Source organism: Oncorhynchus mykiss, chromosome 8 (genome assembly GCF_057628025.1).
Source record: "Oncorhynchus mykiss isolate SJ-2025 chromosome 8, ASM5762802v1, whole genome shotgun sequence".
NCBI classification, from domain to species: domain Eukaryota; kingdom Metazoa; phylum Chordata; class Actinopteri; order Salmoniformes; family Salmonidae; genus Oncorhynchus; species Oncorhynchus mykiss.
In genome coordinates, this window is record NC_143029.1 from 34,293,056 (window position 1) to 34,319,514 (window position 26,459).

General features: G+C 44.9%; 1 protein-coding gene across 22 annotated transcripts in view; it reads right to left on the minus strand.

Moving 5' to 3' along the window:
* Positions 1 to 26,459, minus strand: part of cdc42bpab (CDC42 binding protein kinase alpha (DMPK-like) b) — a 105,297-nt gene that overhangs the window by 26,504 nt on the left and 52,334 nt on the right. For 8 of the 22 annotated variants that reach the window (XM_090243290.1, XM_090243280.1, XM_090243285.1 and 5 more), the window contains exons 6-18: positions 14,331 to 14,424; positions 10,740 to 10,940; positions 10,455 to 10,472; positions 9,473 to 9,611; positions 9,108 to 9,217; positions 8,871 to 8,950; positions 8,087 to 8,253; positions 7,679 to 7,807; positions 7,193 to 7,326; positions 6,786 to 7,028; positions 6,434 to 6,544; positions 3,076 to 3,320; positions 1,664 to 1,769 (exon numbers count right to left, since the gene is read on the minus strand). In XM_090243290.1, the coding sequence (XP_090099416.1) occupies positions 1,664 to 1,769; positions 3,076 to 3,320; positions 6,434 to 6,544; positions 6,786 to 7,028; positions 7,193 to 7,326; positions 7,679 to 7,807; positions 8,087 to 8,253; positions 8,871 to 8,950; positions 9,108 to 9,217; positions 9,473 to 9,611; positions 10,455 to 10,472; positions 10,740 to 10,940; positions 14,331 to 14,424 (1,777 nt within the window). The remainder of the gene's footprint in view (positions 1 to 1,663; positions 1,770 to 3,075; positions 3,321 to 6,433; positions 6,545 to 6,785; positions 7,029 to 7,192; positions 7,327 to 7,678; positions 7,808 to 8,086; positions 8,254 to 8,870; positions 8,951 to 9,107; positions 9,218 to 9,472; positions 9,612 to 10,454; positions 10,473 to 10,739; positions 10,941 to 14,330; positions 14,425 to 26,459) is intronic. The other 14 variants (XM_090243292.1, XM_090243283.1, XM_036985359.2 and 11 more) reach the window with 3 other exon arrangements.

Sequence of the window (26,459 nt, forward strand, 5' to 3'; positions counted from 1 at the left end):
CTCCGTAGCCGATGTGAGCAAGACCATTAAAAACATGTCAACATTCACAAGGCCGCAGGGCCAGACAGATTACCAGGACGTATACTCAGAGCATGCGTGGACCAATTGGCAAGTGTCTTCACTGACATTTTCAACCTCTCCCTGACCGAGTCTGTAATACCTACATGTTTCAAGCAGACCACCATAGTCCCTGTGCCCAAGAAAACAAAGGTAACCTGCCTAAATGACTACCACCCTGCAGCACTCACGTCGGTAGCCATGAATTGCTTTAAAAGTCTGGTCATGGGTCACATCAACACCATCATCCCAGAAACCCTAGACCCACTCCAATACCACCCAACAGATCCACAATCTCAATTGCAGTCCACACTGCCCTTTTCCACCTGGACAAAAGGAACACCTATGTAAGAATGCTGTTCATTGACTACACCTCAGCGTTCAACACCATAGTGCCCACAAAGCTCATCACTAAGCTAAGGACCCTGGGTCTAAACATCTCTCGCAAACTGGATCCCGGACTTCCTGACGGGCCGCCCCCAGGTGGTACGGGTAGGCAACAACACATCTGCTACACTGATCCTCAACACGGGGGTCCTTTAGGGGTGCGTGATTAGTCCCCTCCTGTATTCCCTGTTCACCCACGACTGCGTGGCCAAGCACGACTTCAACACCACCATTAAGTTTTCTGACGACACAACAGTGGTAGGCCTGATCACCGACAACGAGACAGCCTATAGGGAGGAGGTCAGAGACCTGGCAGTGTGGACAACCTCTCCCATAACGTGAGCAAGACAAAGGAGCTGATCGTGGACTACAGCAAAAGGATGGCCGAACAAGCCCCCATTAACATCGACTGGGCTGTAGTGGAGCAGGTCGAGAGGTTCAAGTTCCTTGGTGTCCACATTACCAACAAACTATCATGGTCCAAACACACCAAGACAGTCGTGAAGAGGGCACAACAACACCTTTTCCCTTCAGGATACCAATTTTTTGGGGGCATGGGTCCCCAGATCCTCAAAGTTATACAACTGCACCATAGAGAGCATCCTATACTAGGCGGTGTCAGAGGAAGGCCCAAAAAATTGTCAAATACTCAAGTTACCCAAGTCATAGACTTTTCCCTCTGCTACCGCACGGCAAGCGGTACCGGAGCGCCAAGTCTAGGTCCAAAATGCTCCTTAACAGCTTCTAACAATTAATCAAATGGTCAAGCGGACTATTTACCGACACCCCCATTTGTTTTTACACTGCTGCTACTCGCTGTTTATTATCTATGCATAGTCACTTTAGCCCTACCTACATGTACAAATTACCTCGATTAACCTGTACCCCCGCACATTGACTCTGTACCGTAACCCCCTGTACATAGCCATGTTATTAAGATTTTATTGAGTTACCTTTTGTTTTTTATTTAGTTTATTTAGTAAATATTTTCTTAACTCTATTTCTTGAACTGCATTGTTGGTTAAGAGCTTGTAAGTAAGCATTTCACAGTAAGGTCTACACCGGTTGTATTCGGCGCATGAGACAAATACAATTTCATTTGATTTGATGTGGGGGGGGTCATATGATGCGAGAATTGGGATGTGTGTGTGTGAGGGTTACCTCAGGTCAGGGCAGTGTGTGTGTGTGTGTGCCTGTGTGGGTGCGTATAACATCTCACCTTGTCCAGTTCACTGGAGAGCTTCTTGTTCTCCTCGGTCAAAATGACCCTCTCCCTCTCGTACTTCTGCTTGTACTCCGTCTCAAACTCCTCACGCTCACTTTGGCTGCCAGACACACACACACATTCAGATGATCAATCATCACTTACACAAACACACAAACACATTATACCTGCTATTCAGAGAAAGATCCGATGAATACACACATAGGCCAGATAAGGAGCTTTGAGACAAAGACACGTCAGACATGAAATATTAATCTCAACCACATCAATACTGTTAAAGAGACTATCCAGGGGCCAGATCTGCATCCCAAATGGCAACCCATTCCCTATGGGTCTTGGTCAAAAGTAGTGCACTAAATAGGGGAGAGGGTTCCATTTGGGACGCCCAGGGTTTGAAGTAAGCAAGCCAGGGATGCTAAGCTGGAGGGTGGAAAAACAACGTCTTACAACTTCTTCTCCAGTGTCAGTCTCTATCAAGTGCCGTTAGGTTAGAGGAATGTTGCTTCTTGGATAGAGGCAGAGGGGTATATAACACTAGCTAGACCTAAGGGACTCTAAGACATGAACAAGGGTCCTCTCAGGAGCTTGGTCAGAGGAGAGAAGGTAACTAGCGTTAAACTACACTGCGAGTACAGCACAGTTGAGGCCAGGGTGAAGTAACTTTGACCATGTTTACCTTGCATAAACCTCGCTGGAAAGAAGAGGACGAGTACACTGTCAGGTAAGTGCTAGGACAGAGAGGGAGAGTAACTGGTCTACTGAATAGGTCAACTCCATAGGCCCGTTTCCCGGTACCAGATGAAATTAACTGGACTTAAAAAGCACTTTCAATGGAAATGCTCAAGTAGACAGACAAACAACGGCAGTTAGATCTAAGGGATTCTAAGACATGTACAAGAGTCTTCTCAGGAGCAAGGTCACAATAGAGGGGTAGGGCTGTGACGATACCAGTATCGTGATACTCAGATGCATCTTAGCAAGGAACATGAAAACTTGAAGCGGAAGAAGCAGGTTTTTAAAGGAGCAATGATTTTAGTCTGCTTTGAGGTTTTTTTGTGCCATGGAAAATGTTTGTATCACGATACTGGTATGGTGACAATCCTAATAGGAGGCATCTAAGATCAAACTACACTGTGAGCACAGTAGAGTCCAGAGTGAAGCAACTTTGACCATGTTTATCCCTGGCTGGAAAGAAGGGGAAGAACACAGTCGGGCATGTATAGTATATCTCCATGTACTACAAACAGTTTTAACCAGAACCACATGAATGCTTTGTCTATGTCTCTAAATTGACTGTCCTATAAGTCTATGAGTGTTGTGGATATCCAAATCCATTAAGGCGGCAGCGCACATAACTCATTACACACACAAAGAAATACACATGTCGACAGACAAGACAAACACACCTCTCCCTGCGCGTCTTCTCCAGTTTGTCCTTGAGCACCAGGATCTCCTTCTGCAGGGTGAGCTGCTGTCCCTCAGCATCGCGGAGCTCCTTGCGGAGACCCTTGAGTTCGTTGGCGTGCTGCGCCTCCCTCCTGCTCAGCTCCTCCTCGTAGAACAAGGTCTTCTTCTCCAGGTCGGCACGCAGCTTCCCCACTTCCTGGCTCTGGTCCGAGCCCACCACCGAAGCGGACGGTCCCACCTGCTTCTGGTTCAGGGGAAGAGAGGAGTTAGCCAGATACACATGTCCAGGGGTGCGTTCATTAGTGCATGCCGGAGCAAAACGCTTTGCAATGGAAAACGTTTGCTTCCTTTTGGTTCCTAGTGAACACACCCCAGTTGTGTGTGTTTTGTGAGTTGCAGTATTGGTTCCGTCCCTGTCCCTGATCCAGATTGGGCTCAAACAAGGGACCCTCTGAACACATCGAGAAGTGTCATCCATGAAGTAGCGTGACCAGTCAAGCTACAAAAAACAACGACCTCTAGGTCTCAGAATGGGTGACGTCATCGATTGAACGCTACGCTAACTAGCTAGCCATTTCACATCGCCTACATGTGCGTCTCTGACTACAAGTCGCTCTGGAGATCTGAAGATCTGTACATGAGCAACAGAGAGTGAGAGAAAGAACTGGAAAGAAAATAAGAGAATGGTGAGTTACGTCTTCTAGAAAGGGTATCTGTGTGTGTGTTTGTGTGTATTTGTGTGTGCGTGTGTTAGAGGTCCTCACGAATCCACCTGTACCCGAACACCCGAGACCCGATCCGCGAATCGAGTGGACTCGGATCCAGAATTCTAAATAATGTCACACGGGTCTGGGTCGGATCTGATATGATTGTCACGGGTATGTGTAATTTTAACTGACTTGTCCAGAAGGAACCATACAGATCTGAACACGATTGCAGAGGTAGAGAGAGAGAGAAATGGTATAATTTATGCTGCTGCTCTTTGCTTTTCACGAGAATGCCTCGTGTGGCTTGTTGTTGGCATATCATAAGTCATCAAAGGGGCAATAGGCTACAGTCATAGAGCCTTCGTGTGTGGCAAAAGTAAAAAAATATCTAATCAATGGAAGATGGAATAAAAATGACAGAATTAAAACAAAGGAGAAGGATAGACTACAACGACCAAGAGCCAACAGGCTGGCTGCTACTTTATATTCTGAATGGAGCTAGCTAGCTTAACTAGCTTCTCCCAGTTTGATGCAGTCAAGAAAGGTACTACGTAATCATATTTGATGATAAATAACCTAGCTATGGCAGCTATTAGTCTACTATAGAGCGAGTCAACTTGGTTGGTTGCAGTCTCTCGTCTCTCCCTCATTCGTCACTCGCTCACACTCACAGTAGCCTACACATACAGCACGGCCCCTGCTAGAGCGTCACCTTGCTCTACTTCTTCTCCCTCGCAATTTATCAGCTCCGGGTATTTAAAACCTCTTCGGGCTAGGGGGCAGTATTTTCACGTCCGGAGGAAAAGCGTGCCCAAAGTAAACTGCTTGCTACTCAGGCCCAGAAGCTAGGATATGCATATAATTGGTAGATTTAGATAAACACTCTACAGTTTCTAAAACTGTTTGAATAATGTCTGTGAGTATAACAAAACTGATATGGCAGGCGAAAACCTGAGAAAAATCCATCCAGGCAAAAAAAATTTTTTAGGTCACTCTTTTCAATGGGTTTTCTATGGGGATCTAGAGTTCTGTGGCACTTGCTTGCAGTTCCTATCGCTTCCACTGGATGTCAACAGTCTTTAGAAATTGGTTGATGTTTTTCCTTTGAGAAATGAAGAAGTAGGGCTGTTCAGGGCGAGGGTTGAGTCTAGTGTACTGTTTGTTAGGGGCGGGCGACCTGAAAGATCCCTCCACTTTGTTTTTATCTGCTATTGAACGCAGTTTATCCCATCTTAAATTGTACTGATTATTTATGGAAAAAAATACCTAAAGTTGTATTAGGAAAGTTGTTTGAAATGTTTGGAACAAGTTTACAGGTAACTTATTAGATATTTTGTTGCGCCAAATAAATGGACATTTTGAAGATATAACGCTGAAATCTATCTAACAAAAGGACCGTTTGTGATGTTTATGGGACATATTGGAGTGCCAACAAAAGAAGATCTTCAAAGGTAAGGCATGAATTATATCGTTATTTCTGAGTTTTGTGATTTTTTTTTATTTTTTAAATAGTCTATATACATTGTGTGCAAAAGGCATGAGGAGGTAGGCGAATAATTACAATTTAGCAGATTAACACTGGAGTGATAAATGATCAGATGGTCATGTGCAGGTAGAGATACTGGTGTGCAAAAGAGCAGAAGAGTAAATAAATATAAACAGTATGGGGATGAGGTAGGTAAATTGGGTGGGCTATTTACCGATGGACTATGTACAGCTGCAGCGATCGGTTAGCTGCTCAGATAGCAGATGTTTAAAGTTGGTGGGGGCGATAAAAGTCTCCAACTTCTGCGGGTGGGTGTTGCGGGTGGGTGTTGCCATCGTGACCAGTGAACTGAGATAAGGCGGAGCTTTACCTAGCATGGACTTGTAGATGACCTGGAGCCAGTGGGTCTGGCGACAAATATGTAGCGAGGGCCAGCTGACTAGAGCATACAGGTCGCAGTGGTGGGTGGTATAAGGTGCTTTAGTAACAAAGCGGATGGCACTGTGATAAACTGCATCCTGTTTGCTGAGTAGAGTATTGGAAGCCATTTTGTAGATGACATCGCCGAAGTCGAGGATCGGTAGGATAGTCAGTTTTACTAGGGTAAGTTTGGCGGCGTGAGTGAAGGAGGCTTTGTTACGAAATAGAAAGCCGATTCTAGATTTGATTTTGGATTGGAGATGTTTGATATGAGTCTGGAAGGAGAGTTTACAGTCTAGCCAGACACCTAGATACTTATAGATGTCCACAGATAATAGCATGGTTTGCTTTCGCCGTAAAGCCGTTTTGAAATCTGGCACGTTGGCTGGATTAACAACAAGTGTAGCTTTAATGTGGTGTATTGCATGTGTGATTTCATGAAAGTTGAATATTTATAGTAATTTAATTTGAATCTGCCATTTCACCGGATGTTGTCGAGGGGTTCTGCTAGCGGAACGTCTAGCCGTAATGTCTAGTCGCTTAAACCTTTTCTGCTGCTTCCTTCACTCGGATCGGACCGGGTCTGGATCTGACCAGTTCTATACAGAACGGATCTAGTTGTCCGCGAGTCCGTTTGGAATGGGTCTCCATATTTTACAAATGAATTTACGCATATCGGGCCCAGATGGGAAAGCCCCAGGGCCATCTTTTTGGCCACCCGTGAAGGCCTCCAGTGTGTGTTACCTTGAGTCCGTCCAGCTCCTCCTCAAGCTGTCTGCAGTGCTGCTCTGATCGTTCTCTCAGCTTCCTCTCCTTCTGAGCGTCTGCTGTCTGCTCCTCAGACTGGGCCTCCATCTGAAAGACACATCCAGCAAGGGGTTAATACATACACACACACACACACACACACACACACACACACACACACACACACACACACACACACACGCCACCACAGATCTTCTTTCACGTAGACACGCACACACGAACTATCCAAAAGTTAAACAGTTAAACAGTTAAACAGTCCAACAGTTAAAAAAAAACATCCGACACACCAATACCTCGAAGAACCAGGGGAACCACGAGGCTACTCTACCTCCTTCTTGGACCTCTCGGCCTTGCGCACCTCCAGCCGTAGAGCCTCCACCTTCTGGGACAAACCCTCCATCTCCTCCTCCTTGTCCCGGAGCTGACGGCCCAGGCGCTGCTTGGCTGATCGAAGGTCAGTCAAACGCTCGTTGAGCTCGGAGAACTCCTGCATGGCCAGCTTCCTCTGGCTGTGGGCTTCTTTCAACTCCTTAGACTGACTCTTCATCTTCTCACTGGCCTCCATTAAGTCCTATAGGGAATGAGGGTCAGGGTCAGTGGCTGACACTGAATGACTGGGAGTAACACCCAGGCGGGTGCTGTATGTTGGTGGTGAATAGGGTGAGTTAACCCAATACAGTATCAAGGCCTAGGGTAGAATCACACCGACACACACACCGACACACACACACCCACCTTGTGCAGGTCGTCCCTCTCCAGGTTGAGGCTCTTCATCTGTTTCTCCAGGCTCCTGATGTGTTTGGATGAGCCCTCCATTTCTCGACGGGCTGATGTAGCTTCCTCCAACTTCTGCTCCAGTTGACCCGAGTCTGACACACACATCACCCACATTACAGAGGGTCAATGTTGTTATACACAACATTGGCCAATATGCATTACATTTCCCTCTGATGTATGTTTCCAGTCATTATATATTTTATTTTACAGGTCAATGACTATGCAATTCCCATAATAAACCTGGCTTGTTTACTGTGTGCATTATTTATTGCCAGCTATTACGTCTTCCTAGTCATTACTGTCCATCTTTCCATTTTGTCTCTGCACTTGCCCATTATGTAGAATGTATTTCCAGTCCGACTATCCATGTATGGTCAACGCTAACCTGGCTGGAATGTGTTTGTGTTCTACTACACAGTAACATCTTTACAGTTGAATGTTTACCTGCGATCTGTTTCTTGAGGATGTCAATCTCAGTCTTCAGACTCCTGATCTCCACCTCCTTGTTAGAGGGGACGGATGCTGGTCCTTCTCCTGGCGCGTGCTGCAGGGCCTGGACTGTCTGGGTCGACTCTGGAAGAGGAAAGCGGAGAGGTTGAGGCGAAGGTGAAAGGAGAGTGGGAAAGTGATTTCAGAGTATTAGAGAGACGGTGTGGGTAGTAGGGTGCCAGGCGCACCGGTTTGTGTCAAGAACTGCAACGCTGCTGGGTTTTTCATGCTCAACAGTTTCCCGTGTGTATGAAGAATGCTTTACCACCCAAAGGACATCCAGCCAACTTGACACGACTGTGGGAAGCATTGGAGTCAACATGGGTATATATACTCAGTGTATTTGTGCGTGTGTGTGTGTACCTAGCAGCTTGCGGCTGAGCTCAGTCTTCTCCTGCTCCAGGCGTCGTATCCTCCTCTCGTAGGCCTCGGTAGCTAGACTCTCCTCCAGACTGCGCTGGACACACACATCCATCTGTGCCGGACCCGAACCTCCCGACTCCCTCAAACAGCCCCGGTCAGATAGGGTACTGGAGGTGGGGGAGAAAGAGGACACACACACAGAGACAGAGAGAGAGACAGAGAGACAGAGAGACAGAGAGACAGAGAGAGTGAGAGAGTGAGAGAGTGAGAGAGTGAGAGAGTGAGAGAGGGAGAGGGGAAGAGAGGGGAAGAGAGGGGAAGAGAGGGGAAGAGAGGGGAAGAGAGAGAGGAAGAGAGAGAGGAAGAGAGAGAGGAAGAGAAAGTGAGGAGAGAGGGTGAGAGAGAAAGACACAAAGAGAGAGAGAAAAAACACTATTAACAGACCATTAGCCTTCAGGCTAGGATAAGAGATAAGATGACAAACAATCCCGATTCAATAGCTTCTCACTAGTGGAAATTGAGTGTTGGTTTAAGTGTGGTTGTGGTTAGATCAGATGATAGAAAAGTAGGAGTGAAGTAGCCTGGTCCCAGATCTGATTGTGCTGTGTAGTCTATGGTCATTGCTATGCCAAACATGACCATAGGGGTTGGCAAGACGGCACAAACAGATCTGGGACCAGGCTAGGAGTGAGGATGTATTTTTATGCATGCTGTAGATACTAACAAAGCTGTATAAGTAAACGTTGTAACTGAAGACGAGTGACGTTGTTTAGTGGCCACTCACCATTTACTGGTGTAGGTGAAGCCTACGAAGGGCAGGTGGTGTCCAGAGAAGGCCGTGTGAGAGGGAGGGGGCATCGTCTCCTGACACAACACAAAACACATTGGATTAAAACACACCTCTACAACGTCGCAGACCGTTGAGATGACGGCGCGATAAACGATGGAAACAGAGACGGAAAGATGAGAGTAAGAAAGACTCCAGGTCTTGATGTAGTCGAATAAAGAGAAATAGTTTTACCGAGTTCTTGAGACAGTCGTCGTCCACGTCAAAGTTGGACGTGTCTGTGGGGCTGCTGACTTCTGGTATGTAAGGGGCCTCGCACGTACGGATGTTGTCCCAGTCGATGCCTGACAGGAATGGCAGACATTGGCATTATAGTTTGTTATTAAGGTCATATTTATCATAATATACAGTTTCTTATTGTCGTATAAAATTGTATCACTATCGTCTAGTTTCACTTCAACGGCAGTCATCTCGATAAAAGCAGCTATAGTCATTTTATCTCGATGATTGGAGACAAGGGTTTGCGCGATAATAGGCTAAAGTTGCACAGACAAGAGTTATGGCGATACAGAGCCCCCTCAAACGGATTCGAGCCCTACCAGAGAAGAAGGGGTGAGATTTGAAGTCCTCAATGCCGTTCTGGCCCAGGCGGTGCTCACGGCTGCAGATGAGGCGCCGGATAAGGTCCTTGGCCTCTTCGGACACGTCCGTCATCTGCAGGGGGAACTGGAAACGCTCCTAGGGACCCGGCGGAGGGAGGAGAGGGAAAGGAGTCAGAACAATGAGGATATGTCCCTAATGGCACCTTATTCCTTCTGACCAGGGAATAGGGTACCATTTGGGACGCACGCTAAATATATTATTTGTGTAAAGTTGTCAAAAATCGTTCTATTTCTCATTTATTTTCACTGATCGTGCATTATCCCCTATTGCAGTATACAGCAGTATAGTTCCATACTATAATTATTTTCCTGTTTCATGTATTTATTTGTGTTCATGGTCCTTGACAAAGAAGCACAGCACATTTTTTTAAATGTATTATATAGCCCATGCATGTTTCCCCTGTTGCAGTAGAAAGCAGTATAGTTCTATGCAAGCTGGTTTAACGCACACAAATAAGGCATTCCTTTCAGCTAATATGGCCGCCGGGTGAGAGTGAAAGTATAGTTGAAAGATGATGGGAAGGGAGAGGGGGCAGAGTTAGGAAGGTAGAGCGGAGTGGTTTGGAGTCAGGATAGGCTGAAACGAACTATGAACAGACCTGGGGTCGTATGTATCATTTGTCTCAGAGTAGGAGTTCTGATCTAGGATCAGGTCCCTTCTGTCCATATAATCTTCTTCATTATGATCTAAAAGGCTAAACTGATCTTAGACCAGAAATCCTATTCTAAATCGCTTGATACATACAGCCCCTGAACAGAACAAACTCGCACTCACTCAGACCCAGTCCCAAATCGACCCCAAGCCACCTACCGCCTATGCACTTGTGGAGATCTGAGAGGAATCTAGAAGTGTATAGGGTGTAGGGGGAAAGAGTCCATTTGGGACTGGGCAATCAGACCCCCAAAAAGAAACACTCACAGCAGCACCTAACTCCTCCTGTCGGTGGACGGAAAGGATCAGGAGAAAAAGGGGTAGAGAAGGAGGAAGAGTTGAACGCTTTGTCGTCAGAAAGAAGAAAACGAACTCTATGAAACAGAATGTACCTGGAACGTACAAACTCAAGACTTCAGCCTAAACAATCACACGTGTCTTGAACAAAGGTTTGAATAAAAACAGAAAGGTCTTATTTAAAGATGGGTTTTAGTACAGTAAGTGCAATCTCACTACCAGTCACCATCAACCACTATAAGCAGTCCTCCTCACCTTGTGGTTCATGATCTTGCCATAGGTCTCCACCAATGACTCTGCGTAGAAGGGGGTCTCCCCATACAGCATCTCGTACATGCACACGCCCAGGGACCACCAGTCACACTCAGGACCATACTTCCCCTTCCCATCCTCCATCGCCTGCAGGATCTCCGGAGAGATGTAGTCCGGGGTCCCCACGGCAACCGACGACTGGACCTGAGGGAGACCAGGCCCAGGAAATGAATCGATTAGTAAGTGGATAGATGACATGAGGGATCAACCATTTAAATAACATAATACTTTATTTACAGTGCCGTCAGAAAGTATTCATACCCCTCGACTTATTCCACATAATGACAAAGTGAAAACATGTTTTTAGAAGTTTTTGCAAATTTATTGAAAATAAAATATCTAATTTACACAAATATTAACACCCCTTCGCTATGACACTCCAAATTGAGCTCAGGCGCATCCAATTTCCTTTGACCATCCTTCAGATGCCGATACAACTTGATTGGAGTCCACCTGTGGCTCATTCAATTGTTTGGAGATGATTGAGAAAGAAAAACACCTGTCTGTATAAGGTCTCACAGTTGACAGCACATGCCAGAGCAGGAACTATACCATGAAGTCCAAGGAACTGTCTGTAGATCTTAGAGATTATTATGATGAGACTTACATTATACAGTGCAAATTATTCAGCCCCTTTACTTTCAGTGCAGCAAACTCTCACCAGAAGTTCAGTGAGGATCTCTGAATGATCCAATGTTGACCTAAATGACTAATGATGATAAATACAATCCACCTGTGTGTAATCCAGTCTCCGTATAAATGCACCTGCACTGTGATAGTCTCAGAGGTCCGTTAAAAGAGAGAGAGCATCATGAAGAACAAGGAACACACCAGGCAGGTCCGAGATACTGTTGTGAAGACGTTTAAAGCCGGATTTGGATACAAAAAGATTTCCCAAGCTTTAAACATCCCAAGGAGCACTGTGCAAGCGATAATATTGAAATGGAAGGAGTATCAGACCACTGCAAATCTACCAAGACCTGGCCGTCCCTCTAAACTTTCAGCTCATACAAGGAGAAGACTGATCAGAGATGCAGCCAAGAGGCCCATGATCACTCTGGATGAACTGCAGAGATCTACAGCTGAGGTGGGAGACTCTGTCCATAGGACAACAATCAGTCGTATATTGCACAAATCTGGCCTTTATGGAAGAGTGGCAAGAAGAAAGCCATTTCTTAAAGATATCCATGAAAAGGGTTGTTTAAAGTTTGCCACAAGCCACCTGGGAAACACACCAAACATGTGGAAGAAGGTGCTCTGGTCAGATGAAACCAAAATTGAACTTTTTGGCAACAATGCAAAACGTTATGTTTGGCGTAAAAGCAACACAGCTCATCACCCTGAACACACCATCCCCACTGTCAAACATGGTGGTGGCAGCATCATGGTTTGGGCCTGCTTTTCTTCAGCAGGGACAGGGAAGATGGTTAAAATTGATGGGAAGATGGATGGAGCCAAATACAGGACCATTCTGGAAGAAAACCTGATGGAGTCTGCAAAAGACATGAGACTGGGACGGAGATTTGTCTTCCAACAAGACAATGATCCAAAACATAAAGCAAAATCTACAATGGAATGGTTCAAAAATAAACATATCCAGGTGGTAGAATGGCCAAGTCAAAGTCCAGACCTGAATCCAATCGAGAATCTGTGGAAAGAACGGAAAACTGCTGTTCACAAATGCTCTCCATCCAACCTCACTGAGCTCGAGCTGTTTTGCAAGGAGGAATGGGAAAAAATGTCAGTCTCTCGATGTGCAAAACTGATAGAGACATACCCCAAGCGACTTACAGCTGTAATCGCAGCAAAAGGTGGCGCTACAAAGTATTAACTTAAGGGGGCTGAATAATTTTGCACGCCCACTTTTTCAGTTTTTGATTTGTTAAAAAAGTTTGAAATATCCAATAAATGTTGTTCCACTTCATGATTGTGTCCCACTTGTTGTTGATTCTTCACAAAAAATTAAAATTTTATATCTTTATGTTTGAAGCCTGAAATGTGGCAAAAGGTCGCAAAGTTCAAGGGGGCCGAATACTTTCGCAAGGCACTGTATCTGGGGAAGGATATAAAACAATTTATTGAGCGTTTCAAATGTTCCAAGACCACAGTGGTCTCCATAATTGGGTAATGGAAAAAAAATATGGAACTACCCAGACCCTGCCTAGAGCAAGACGTTTGATCAAACTGAGCAACCGGGCAAGATGGACCTTGGTCAGGGAGGTGACCAAGAACCAAATGACCACTGACAGAACTACAGAGTTCCTTGGCTGATTAGGGAGAACTTGACAGAAGAACAACAGTTTATACAGCAATTCACAAATCTGGGGTTTATGGGAGAGTGGCAAGACTCCTGAGAAAAAAGCACATGACAGCACGACTGGAGTTTGCAAAAAGGCACATGAAAGACAGAGCATAAGGCAAAATAATCTATGGTCTGATGAGACAAAATGTTACCTTTATGGCCTGAACGCAAAGCACTATATGAAGCATGGTAGTGGCAGCATCATGCTATGGGGATGCTTTTCAGCAACAGGGATTGGGAGACTGGTAAGGATATAGGAAACAATGAATGGAGCCAAATACAGGCAAATCCTTGATGGGAACCTGCTTCAGAGTGCTAATGACCTTAGACTGGGGCAAAGATTTACGTTCCAACAGGACAAGTACCCCAAACATACAGCCAAACAACGGTGGAATGGCTTCAAAACAAGAGTGTGGAAGTCCTTGAGTGGCCCAGCCAAAGCCCAGACTTGAATCCCATTGATAATCTGGGGAAAGACTTGAAGATTGTTGTTCACCGCCGCTCCCGATCTAACTTAACAGAGCTTGAGAAAATCTGCAAGGAAGAATGAGAGAAAATCCTCAAATCCAGATGTGCAAAGCTGATACAGACACGCCCAAGACTCAAAGCTGTAATCGCCGCCAAAGGTGCTTCTACAAAGTATTGACTCAGGGGTGTGAATACTTATATAAATGAGATATTTCTGCATTTCATTTTCAATAAATGTGCTATTTCTAAAAAGCATGGTTTTCACTTTCTCATTATAGGGTATTTATTGCGTGTAGATGGGTGAGAAACTGTTCATCCATTTTAAATTCAGGCTTTAAACAACAACGTGGAAAAATAAAAGGTATGAATACTTTCTGAAGGCAATGTATCATCTGGAGCATGAATATGTAATCAGGAGATGTTAATTGCGTGTCTACAGTGAGTTTGTAGTCAAATACATCCGCCAAACCTGAACGAGACCAATACCATAGGGTTAATACTACATAAATACTACTTAACTGAGACTGGGCCAAAAGAGCATCAGTCACAGCAGCTTGAGAGAGACGGGTCCTCTAAGGTCTCAACTCATTCAAAGCCAAGTTGCCAACCCCTTTGGAGAAGCTCAACTAGAGGAAGTATCTTAACCACAGGCAGAGCCATGAAATCCGCCAGAGGGGAGGCCAAGAGGGGGGATGATTGGCTGCTGGTTTGGAGGTGTTTGGTTTGGAACATAGCCGTGTGTGTGTGTGTGCGCACGTGCTCACCGTGCCGTCCTCCATGAGTTTCAGGCAGGAGCCGAAGTCCGCCAAGCGGATGTGGCCGTTCATGTCCATCAGGATGTTGTCTGGCTTGATGTCCCTGAGAGACACACACAGAGACACCAAACTAAATGTACTGATACCTAAGAGGAAGAAGGATAGATGGAGGAAGCGGGAGTGGAACAAAACAAAAAAACATATCCCAGAGGGGTAGACTGGGAGAGAGAATGAGAGAGTGAAAACAACTTTAACGCACACTAGTGATTGTTTGGTGTGAGAGAAAGAGACTGTGTGAGGGAGAGAGAGATTTTGGTTCTGTAGAGAGTGTGTTTTCTCCTGGAAGCTTTCACGTCTCCCATCATTAAGTTGTGAAGAGGGCACAACAACACATTTCCCCCTCAGGATTTGGCATTAGTCCCCAGATCCTCAAAAAGTTCTACAGCTGCAACATCGAGAGCATCCTGATCGGCTCCATCACCACCTGGTATGGAAACTATTCGGCATCTGAACGGAAGGCGCTACAGAGGGTGGTGCGGGTGGCCCAGTACGTCACTGGGCCCAATCTTCCCGACATCCATGACCTATATACACTGCTCAAAAAAATAAAGGGAACACTTAAAACAACACAATGTAACACCAAGTCAATCACACTTTTGTGAAATCAAACTGTCCACATAGGAAGCAATACTGATTGACAATACATTTCACATGCTGTTGTGCAAATGGAATAGACAACAGGTGGAAATTATAGGCAATTAGCAAGACATCCCCAATAAAGGAGTGGTTCTGCAGGTGGGGACCACAGACCACTTCTCAGTTCCGATGTTTTGGTCACTTTTGAATGCTGGCGGTGCTTTTACTCTAGTGGTAGCATGAGACGGAGTCTACAACCCACACAAGTGGCTCAGGTAGTGCAGCTCATCCAGGATGGCACATCAATGCGAGCTGTGGCAATAAGGTTTGCTGTGTCTGTCAGCGTAGTGTCCAGAGCATGGAGGCGCTACCAGGAGACAGGCCAGTACATCAGGAGATGTGGAGGAGGCCCTAGGAGGGCAACAATCCAGCAGCAGGATCCCTACCTCTGCCTTTGTGCAAGGAGGAGCAGGAGAAGCACTGTCAGAGCCCTGCAAAATGACCTCCAGCAGGCCACAAATGTGCATGTGTCTGCTCAAACGGTCAGAAACAGACTCCATGAGGGTGGTATGAGGGCCCGACGTCCACAGATGGGGGCTGTAAGCACAGCCCAACACCGTGCAGGACGTTTGGCATTTGTCAGAGAACACAAAGATTGGCAAATTCGCCACTGGCGCCCTGTGCTCTTCACAGATGAAAGCAGGTTCACACTGAGCACGTGTCAGAAGTGACAAGAGTCTGGAGATGCCGTGGAGAACGTTCTGCTGCCTGCAACATCCTCCAGCATGACCGGTTTGGCGATGGGTCAGTCATGGTGTGGGGTGGCATTTATTTGGGGTCGGCGCACAGCCCTCCATGTGCTCGCCAGAGGTAGCCTGACTGCCATTAGGTACCGAGATGAGATCCTCAGACCCCTTGTGAGACCATATGCTGGTGCGGTTGGCCCTGGGTTCCTCCTAATGCAAGACTATGCTAGACCTCAAGTGGCTGGCGTGTGTCAGCAGTTCCTGCAAGAGGATGGCATTGATGCTATGGACTGGCCCGCCCGTTCCCCAGACCTGAATCCAATTGAGCACATCTCGGACATCATGTCTCGCTCCATCCACCAACACCACGTTGCACCACAGACTGTCCAGGAGTTGGCGGATGCTTTAGTCCAGGTCTGGGAGGAGATCCCTCAGGAGACCATCCCCCACCTCATCAGGAGCATACCCAGGCGTTGTAGGGAGGTCATACAGGCACGTGGAGGCCACACACACTACTGAGCCTCATTTTGACTTGTTTTAAGGACATTACATCAAAGTTGGATCAGCCTGTAGTGTGGTTTTCCACTTTAATTTTGAGTGTGACTCCAAATCCAGACCTCCATGGGTTGACAAATTTGATTTCCATTGATAATTGTTGTGTGATTTTGTTGTCAGCACATTCAACTATGTAAAGAAAAAAGTATTTAATAAGAATATTTCATTCATTCAGATCTAGGATGTGTTATTTTAGTGTTCCCTTAATTTTTTTGAGCAGTGTACTAGGAGGCCCAAAAAATTGTCAAAGACTCCAGTTCCCCATAGACTGTTCTCTCTGCTACCGCACGGCAAGCGGTACCGGAGCGCCAAGTCTAGGACCAAATGGCTCCTTAACAGCTTCTACCCCCAAGCCATAAGACTGCTGAAGAAATAATCAAATGGCCACCCGGAGTATTTACATTGACCCCCCTCCCTTTGTTTTTACACTGCTGCTTCGTGCTGCTTATTATCTATGCATAGTCACTTTACAAGTGACCTCGACTAACCTTTACCCTTGTACATTAACTCTGTACCGGTAGCCCTTGTATATAGCCTCGTTATTGTTAAGTCATTTTCTTGTGTTATTTTATTTTTTTTAAATGTTTAAAAATGTGTTCATTTGATAATTATTTCCTTAACTATTTATTGAGCTGCATTGTTGGTTAAGGGCTTGTAAGCAAGCATTTCACGGTAAGGTCTACCTACACCTGTTGTATTCGGCGCATGTGACAAAATTTGATTTGAAGTCTTGTGTTTATTCGGTTCGCTGCCACTATTGCCAATAGGGGAGGCCCCTCACAGGGGGGGCCTGTGACACACACGCTCCCTGACCAGGAGACCCTGTCCCGACCACAATTCCAAGAAGGCTTTACACCCCACTTAATGCAGACAATGTCAAGCCTGTGTCTCCACTGTTCCCCTTATTAATATACTATTAATGCACAAAACATACCAGTGTAGCTGAAGCAAATCCAAGGTACACACCCATACAACACAAGTTGGGAGGGTTCTAGTTGGAGGGAAGGGTGTAGGTGGGCAGTATGGGGGTACAGTACACCCTGCTCTGGGGAGGGAGGGGTGTAAGGGGGGGTACCCCCTACTCATAAGCAGGCACAAAGAGGTAAACAGAAGGCTTGCTGAGAGGATTGGGGAGGGGGGGGGGGGCAGCAGGATACAAAAGAACAAAGGCTTCTCACTGGACAGCAGGATACTGAGGCTGCAGCCCAAAATGGCACCCTATTTCCTACAAAGTGCACTACTTTGACCAGAGCCCTGGTGGCCCTGGTCAAAAGTAGTGCACTTAATAGGGAATAGCTCGATGCCATTTGGGATTCAGACCAGAGACAGAGAAGGAGCCTTTATTTTCATGTTGAATCAAGTAAATGGGCTAAAAGGTGCACCAACAGAACACCCTCCTACAAAGTAGGCCTACTTACTTTCGCCTCAAGTTTAGTTATAATGATACAATTAACACATTTCTGTGTTGTTTATTCTATCCAACCATGTCTGGCTGTATCATATCTGGCCACGATTGGGCGGTGCACAATTGGGTCAGTGTCGTCGGGGTAGGACGTCATTGTAAATAAGAATATGTTCTTAACCAACTTGCCAGGTTAAATAAAGAAAAAAATTAAAACTACTGACATGCCTTCTCTTCAGGACAAACTCAGTTTCCCAGTGTGCACCTCTCCCCCCACCTCTGCTCCCTCTACTTAACACCTCTGTTGGTGTCTCCAACCTCTCAGTTATAGGCTCAAACCTGGATCTAGCCTGTCTCTCTCTGTGTATGTATATGTGTGTTCCTCCTCCAGATAAACCAATTAGAACACAGTGAAAACCTGAGCTGCTAACAAGCAGAGATCAAACAGAACATGGCTACCACCCCTCTTTCACTCCCGGTAGCTTGCCTCATCTCCACCTCCCCTCTATGTCGCTATCTGACATTACCTCCTCTCCTTTTCTCCCGTCCAACCTCTCATTCCTCCCTGTAGGGCCACGGTGACTCGACAGTGGGCGGCGTGGGCAGGTTAATGCCTCCAAGGCAGGTTAACATGGCTAACAACATTAGCGGTTTCTCCCCTAGACATACCACAGGGGATGCTAAGCTAGTTAACTTAGCGCGTTGCTAATTAGGCTGCTCTGCCTCAGCCAGGGCAGGGCTCCTGCAGTCTTAAGGAAGGAGCAGTGGGGCTGAGAATAGAGGGAGGTAATCTCCTTTAAGACCTCATTGGCATCCATCTGTGAGGGCCATCTGGACACACACACACACAGACACACACACGGCTGGACTGGGACAAGAATTCAGCCCTGGCATTTTATCCACACTGTTTGCCTCCCTGTTGTGCTATCTGTCTCAGCATCTTCTCTGCTGTCACTCTGTGCTTCTTCTTGTTCTCTCACTGTCTGAATGCCTGTCTGCTTAAGCCTTATACTAGGCTTGGGCAGTATGTCGTATACCGGAGTATTTTGAAATAGCCACAGGATGGTTTTTCAATACCGCCAAAACTATTTCAAGTTTTTTTTTTTTTTTTTTTTTTTTTATAAATTGGAATATTTGGAACTGCTTTTTTTTGTAGTCAACTTGTGCAATACATTAGGAGATCAACAAATATTTTGTTCTTCATTTCACTCAACACATAACTTTTCATTATGAAGCTTGCCCGTAGTCCCCCGTCACAGTGTTGGTTTACAAGCACACAACGAATAGTGACTGGAGCCTTGTGAGTCACTGTGGTGCAGTGCGCTCCAGGTGATCTAGTTACAGTATGGAATGCACAACTAAAATGTTTGCCAGCTAGATATCTAATAACTATTAAGTTAACTGTCTCAAATGTTCTAAATGCTCTGCCGTTGTGCATTTGATTTGCTAATTTAGTAGCTAGTTAGCCATCTTGCTAAACAAGGAATCTTGCAAAATCAAGCTTTGATTGGTAACAGCAGAGAATCTCCTCCTGGATCAAGAGCCTTTACTGTCCAATATTTGTTTTGCGCGCACAGCAAACTGAGTCGTTTTTTTTAGTTACTTGTATAACTGTATGAGCTGGGATGACTGTCTTGCAAATATACTAAACAAAAATATAAAACGTAACATGTTACACTTTCAACGACTTCACTGAGTTACAGTTCATATAAGGAAATCAGTCAATTGAAATGAATTCATTAGGTCCTAATCTATGGATTTCACATTAATGGGCAGAGCCGCAGCCATGGGTGGGTCTGGGAGGGCATAGACCCACCCACTGGGGAGCCAGGCCCAGCCAATCAGAATTAGTTTTTCCCTACAAAACGGGCTTTATTACAGACGGAAATACTCCTCAGTTTCATCAGCTGTCCGGGTGGCAGGTCTCGGACGATCCCGCAGGTGAAGAAGCCGGATGTGGCGATCTGCGGCTGGTGTGTTTACACGTGGTCTGTGGTTGAGAGGCCGGTTGGACATACTGCCAAATTCTCCAAAACAATGATGGAGGCAGCTTATTGCAGATAAATTAATATTCATTTATCTGGCAACAGCTCTGGTGGACATTCTTGCAGTTACAGTTGTTGCAACTCCAATACGGACTAGGGAGAGGCGAAGGTCAAGAGCCATGCATCCTACAAAACACGACCCTGCCAAGACTGCTTCTTGACACACTGCTCACTTAACCCAGAAGCCAGCCGCACCAATGTATAGGAGGAAACACCGTACAACTGGCGACCAAAGTCCGCCCGCAGGCGTCCGGCCGCCACAAGGAGTTGCTAGAGCGCAATGGGACAAGGACATCCCAGCCGGCCAAACCTTCCCCTAACCCGGACGACGCTGACAACAATTATGTGCCGCCTCATGGGTCTCCCGGTCACGGCCAGCTGTGACACACCCTGGGATCGAACCCGGGGCTGTAGTGACGCCTCAAGTACTGAGATGCAGTGCCTTAGACTGCTGTGCCACTCGGGAGGCAAAACTGCACATTTCAGAGTGGCCTTTTATTTTCCCCAAACATTACCTGTGTAATGATCATGCTGTTTAACCAGCTTCTTGATATGCCACACCTGTAAGGTGGATGGATTATCTTCGCAAAGGAGAAAGGCTCACTACCAGGGATGTAAACAAATTTGTGTACAAAATTTGAAAGAAATAAGCTTTGAGTGCATATGGAACATTTGTGTTATTTTATTTCAGCTCATGAAACACTTTACATGTTGCGTTTATATTTTTGTAAAGTTTTCAGTAAAGTTTAGATCAGCGACTGTATAAAATGTGCAACTGTTAGCATTTAGTTAGCATTCGTTATGAGATTTTACATGCGCTTGTTAGCACTGCTAACCTATGGATCTCAGAGGCTCAGTGGGGTTTGAAAATAGTGCCCCCTGTGTTCAGTGCCGGTATTACCGAATTTCACAGGATGTTTACAAGGTCGGTATGAAGGTATGACAATTTGGATACCACCCAAGCATACCTTACACATTATAAAAGCCAAGCTAATGACTTAGACTATATTGCAAATGAGAGATATTTTTGGTTGACAAAACGAGTAGCTATATTTTTCTTTCAAAATAGAATTACAGAATTTCCATTTTTATATCTATTTTTTTATTTTTTTTATTTTTTATTTTATGAATTGCATACACCTTTATGCGTACTAACTAATATCTTACACTAATTCATTTGGGTTTAAACACCTTAGGAAGTATAAACTCAAAGCACATTAACCAGAGATCGCTAACTAAATATAATACCCACTACTAGTAGCTATGTATTCATCCAACAGTAAATGTTATGTCCTAAAAATACGTTGCAGTTGTAAGCTACTACCCAAGGCCTATGCCCTCGCAATGGCAGGTGAACATTTTGCGCAGGCACGCCACTCCATATCTCAAAGCCATATCAAATATATTGGTTGTAAAATAGTTGCTATTGAGTTAAAAAATAAATTACCCCTACAGAAAGCGGAGACCCTCCTCTCTTTGACAGGGACAAGAAGAATCCAAAGCTGTGTTTTTCCCACAATTGCATTTTGAAATGATCAGAATGCATTTTTATCTCGACCACATGAGGGGAGAGGAGAGTGGCTCATTCATTACAGCAGCAGGCCCCACTGAGGGCACAGCCCAGATACTTTCAGTACATGAGGATATTGCACTTTACTGTTTGACCAAATCATAGTTTTAGCCGCCCCAAAAATTCAGTGAGGTGACAATGTGGAATGTGCTCTTTCTACACTTATCGGTGCACTTTAGTTGAGTTTTTTTAATGATCCATATGGCTGTCTAACTGATGACATAGTCGGCGCTGGGCTCTTTTCTGATGCCGAGTTTGACTTTGATTGTGAGTTTGCGTGACCGGAGCTCAGCTTATCAGAAAACCAGGCCGGCCTATCTTGATAGGGCAAAAGGCTCATTACAGATTTTTAAAAATACAAATAAAAAAAACATCTTAGCAGGCCCATGGGCCACCTTTGAGATTGTTTTATTTTTATACCAATTTTTTAGGGTGTGTGTGTGTCAATTTTGACCAGCTCACCCAACAACAAAATAATTGTCCAGCCCCTCTGGCATTTGCCAGAATTGCCAGATGGTCAATCCACCCCTGCAAAAAAACAAGCAGACACTCGCGCACACAGACACACACCACGTCTCCTTACAGAGACAGGGACAGAGATAGGGAAGGGACACAGGCAAACACACAGAAAATGCTCTATGGGACCTCATCGCCACTGTTTGGACGCACGCGCAAACATACTGTACATACATACCTTTGGCCGTTACTGATATTGGTAACATTTATTCAAATTTCTACAACAACAAACAGGGCATTGTTCCTGTCACTGTTACCATGGTGGCTTTATAATATTAACCAGTAATGGAGATGTCTGTGGCCGTGGTCAGTGCAGTGGTCCTTCTGATGAAAGGGGTTGGTCCCTTAGATCATTGGGTGGAAACAGGGCTGTGGAGCACACATGGCCCTGATCAATAATATAACACACACGGCCCTGATCAATAGAGAGAAAGAGACACACACACACAGGCATGCGCGTCACACACGACGAGTGTGCACAAACACAAAGACACTGACACAAACACTAACACACAGGCCAGATGCTGGCCCTGCTAACAGTGCGCTGGGCCATGCTGAGTTGGTCCATTGAAGTGTTTGTTTGTCCCTGTGGGAGGCCATGCCGATCACTGAACAGCCTCACACACACACACACACTAATGAGGGGGATGGGCACTAAACTGTTAAATTATTATTATTTTTTAATTTTTTTTTTATTTAAAGAAAGTTTAAAAGTATACATATATTTCATTTAACCATTAGGCCTTCTTCTCCTAGGTAGGTTATTGTGATTGAGATATAACAGCTGAGCTGTGTTTCAGTGGCACTGACAAGGCATTATGCTTACAGTGGTACTTATATACAGGACTGAACTACTTAACTTACATAGACCATTTCTATAACTAGGCCATCCTCATTTCAGAAATGTGGCCTATATGCACTGATTCGAGCTATTTTAATGGGCCTTATATTAGATCAACTACAGGGTTAGCCTAATGCACTGTCCTTTCAGTAAGCATAAGTCACATCCACACGCACGCACAGAGAGAGAGAGAGAGATAGAATGCACCCTCCTCAAGGGACCTTCCCTTGCTGTATCCACCCTCCATAAACCAAGCGTGCCAATCACCCCCCACCCCCTCCCCTGCACACACACCACACAACCGAGCACCCAGTCATTACCGTCCCAAAAAGTCTCAGAGGGCCTCAAAGGGGAATGACACGTCAACCGCCACTGCCCCTCCCCCAACTCCCCCTAAAACACCATACAATTAGTGGGTCCCCAATGCTACACTGAGTCTATACTACTGCTCCACTATGGGAGATCAATGCTACTATACTGGCCAGCCAGGCACACCCTAACTCCTGTGTGCCTCTTCCCTTCCTCTCTCCCTTTGTCTCCCCCCCCCCCCCTTTGAGGACACAATCAAATCGTTGCTCCGGGGCCTCTTCAGAATCAAGACAGTCATTATGCAGATTAAGCCTGGTGACCACTTCCTGTGTGTGAGAGGGAGAGTGGTTTCCACCACACAGGCACCAGACATCCCACGAGCCCTTGAGGCTGAGGACTTTTCCTATTGGCTGTCACATCCCTGATCACAAAACTCCCTCATTGCCAGGTTGTTAGTCAGGGGACCACTGCAACATCTATTTAGATTGAGAGTTTGGCTCAGTTGGTAGAGCATTGCGCTTGCAACGACAGGATAGTGGGTTTGATTCCCGGGACCACCAGTATGTTCAAAAAAATGTGTGCAAACATGACAGTCGCTTTGGATATAAGCATCTGCTAAATGGTATATATTATTTATATGTGAATGAGACTTGACAGAGTACCAGTCAAAGGTTTGGACACACCAACTCATGGCAGGGTTTATCTTTATTTGTACCATTTTCTACTTTGTAGAATAATAGTGAAGACATCAAAACTATGAAATAACACATATAGAATCATGTAGTAACCAAAAAAAAGTGTTAAACAAATCAAAAATGTATTTATATTCTTCAAAGTAACTACCCTTTGCCTTGATGACAGCTTTGCACACTCTTGGCATTCTCTCAACCAGCTTCATGAGGTAGTCACCTGGAATGCGTTTTCTTAAAAGTACATTTGTGGAATTTCTTTCCTTCTTAATGCGTTTGAGCCAATCAGTTGTGTTAAGGTAGGGGTTGTATACAGAAGATAGCCTTATTTGGTATAAGACCAAGTCCATATGTGACCCGGTTCAGGAAACTAGGCGTATGTCGCAAGTCACGACTTCACAGGAGAGCCTTTTGAACGTAAAACATTTTATTTTATCAAAATACGTTCTCAAACGCCTTAATATCAAACTTGAATGTCATCTGTAAATACAAATAAAATTGTTAAATTGCGAGCCTAGTTGGTTTAGCCACAGAGAAAGTCAGCAACCTTCCTGCTAGCCATGATTGGCAGAGATAATGAGTGGGCTGGTCATGCCGAGAGATGAGTTTGGATTGGTCTGCGGTGTTGCATCGTGTCTATAAAATGAGCTGCTCATAATGCCTTGATAATCATTTCTACTGCATTTTTTTTAAAGATAAAGTTATCCATGGAGAACTGCAAATATGTTGCTGGCTTGCTAACTAACAATGAACCTAACGTGAAGCTTCCATACATGTATACAGGTAAGAATCTAGCTACAGATTCAGATATGATACATTTCTAATTTTGTCAAAGTTGTTATTGCAAGCTAGAGCTTGCTGTTAGCTAGCCAGCTGGAATTCAATGGCTGGCTTGCTAACTAACATTAAACCTAACGTGATTTGGTTAAATTTAGCTTACTATGACAATCAAGTCTGTATTGCTAGTAACGTTACTCTATGGATTGGGATTATAGTTATTTTTTTAGCTAGCTAATGTTAACGTGACATGTCTAAACAAAAGATCAAGTTACAGCTTGCTGTTAGCTAGCTAACGTTAGGTGAGGTTAGGTGGCTGTCTTGCTTGCTAGCTAACATTAAAATTTTCATCATAGGTACACTTCAACTATGACAGACAAAATGAGAAAAAGAAATCCAGAAAATCACATTGTAGGATTTTTAATGAATTTATTTGCAAATTATGGTGGAAAATAAGTATTTGGTCACCTACAAACAAGCAAGATTTCTGGCTCTCACAGACCTGTAACAACTTCTTTAAGAGGCTCCTCTGTCCTCCACTCGTTACCTGTATTAATGGCACCTGTTTGAACTTGTTATCAGTATAAAAGACACCTGTCCACAACCTCAAACAGTCACACACCAAACTCCACTATGGCCAAGACCAAAGAGCTGTCAAAATACACCAGAAACAAAATTGTAGACCTGCACCAGGCTGGGAAGACTGAATCTGCAATAGGTAAGCAGCTTGGTTTGAAGAAATCAACTGTGGGAGCAATTATTAGGAAATGGAAGACATACAAGACCACTGATAATCTCCCTCGATCTGGGGCTCCACGCAAGATCTCACCCCGTGGGGTCAAAATGATCACAAATATGGTGAGCAAAAATCCCAGAACCACATGGGGGGACCTAGTGAATACCTGCAGAGAGCTGGGACCAAAGTAACAAAGCCTACCATCAGTAACACACTACCCCACCAGGGACTCAAATCCTGCAGTGCCAGGGGGACACCCCCTGCTTAAGCCAGTGCATGTCAAGGCCCGTCTGAAGTTTGCTAGTTTGCCATGTATCGTGAGATTTTGAGTGAAAACCTCCTTCCATCAGCAAGGGCATTGAAGATGAAACGTGGCTGGGTCTTTCAGCATGACAATGATCCCAAACACACCGCCCGGGCAACGAAGGAGTGGCTTAGTAAGAAGCATTTCAAGGTCCTGGAGTGGCCTAGCCAGTCTCCAGATCTCAACCCCATAGAAAAGGAGGGAGTTGAAAGGGAGTTGAAAGTCCGTGTTGCCCAGCAACAGCTCCAAAACATCACTGCTCTAGAGGACATCTGCATGGAGGAATGGGCCAAAATAACAGCAACAGTGTGTGAAAACCTTGTGAAGACTTACAGAAAACGTTTGACCTCTGTCATTGCCAACAAAGGGTATATAACAAAGTATTGAGATAAACTTTTGTTATTGACCAAATACTTATTTTCCACCCTAATTTGCAAATAAATTCATAAAAAATCCTAATGTGATTTTCTGGATTTATTTTTCTTATTTTGTCCGTCATAGTTGAAGTGCACCTATGATGAACATTACAGGCCTCTCATCTTTTTAAGTGGGAGAACTTGCACAATTGGTGGCTGACTAAATACTTTTTTTGCCCCACTGTATGTGTATGAGGTGTGTGTAATGTGTAATGTGTCCTCAGAATGCCATTTCGCATTGCTGGTCATTGCCTAATGTTAGCTAGCTAACTAGCTATCATTGAACCTAAAGGCTAACTTTAGCTGGCTATGACAATGGGTTTGTATTGCTAGTTAAAGCTTGCTGTTAGCTAGCCAGCTGACATTAGATGGCTGGCTGGCAACAGTAGCTAACATTACCTGTATGAACTGTGTGTAGTGATGTTCTCAGAATTCCATTTCACATCCATTGTATAATAATTCTAAAATCTATGTATCTGGAATTTGTCTTTCAGGATCAATCAGTATTACACACCTGACTCTTTTTTTCACAAACTACAGAGTTGGGAAAACACGTGTGGACTTGAATTGTGATAACTGCAGTGTCCAAAACAAGA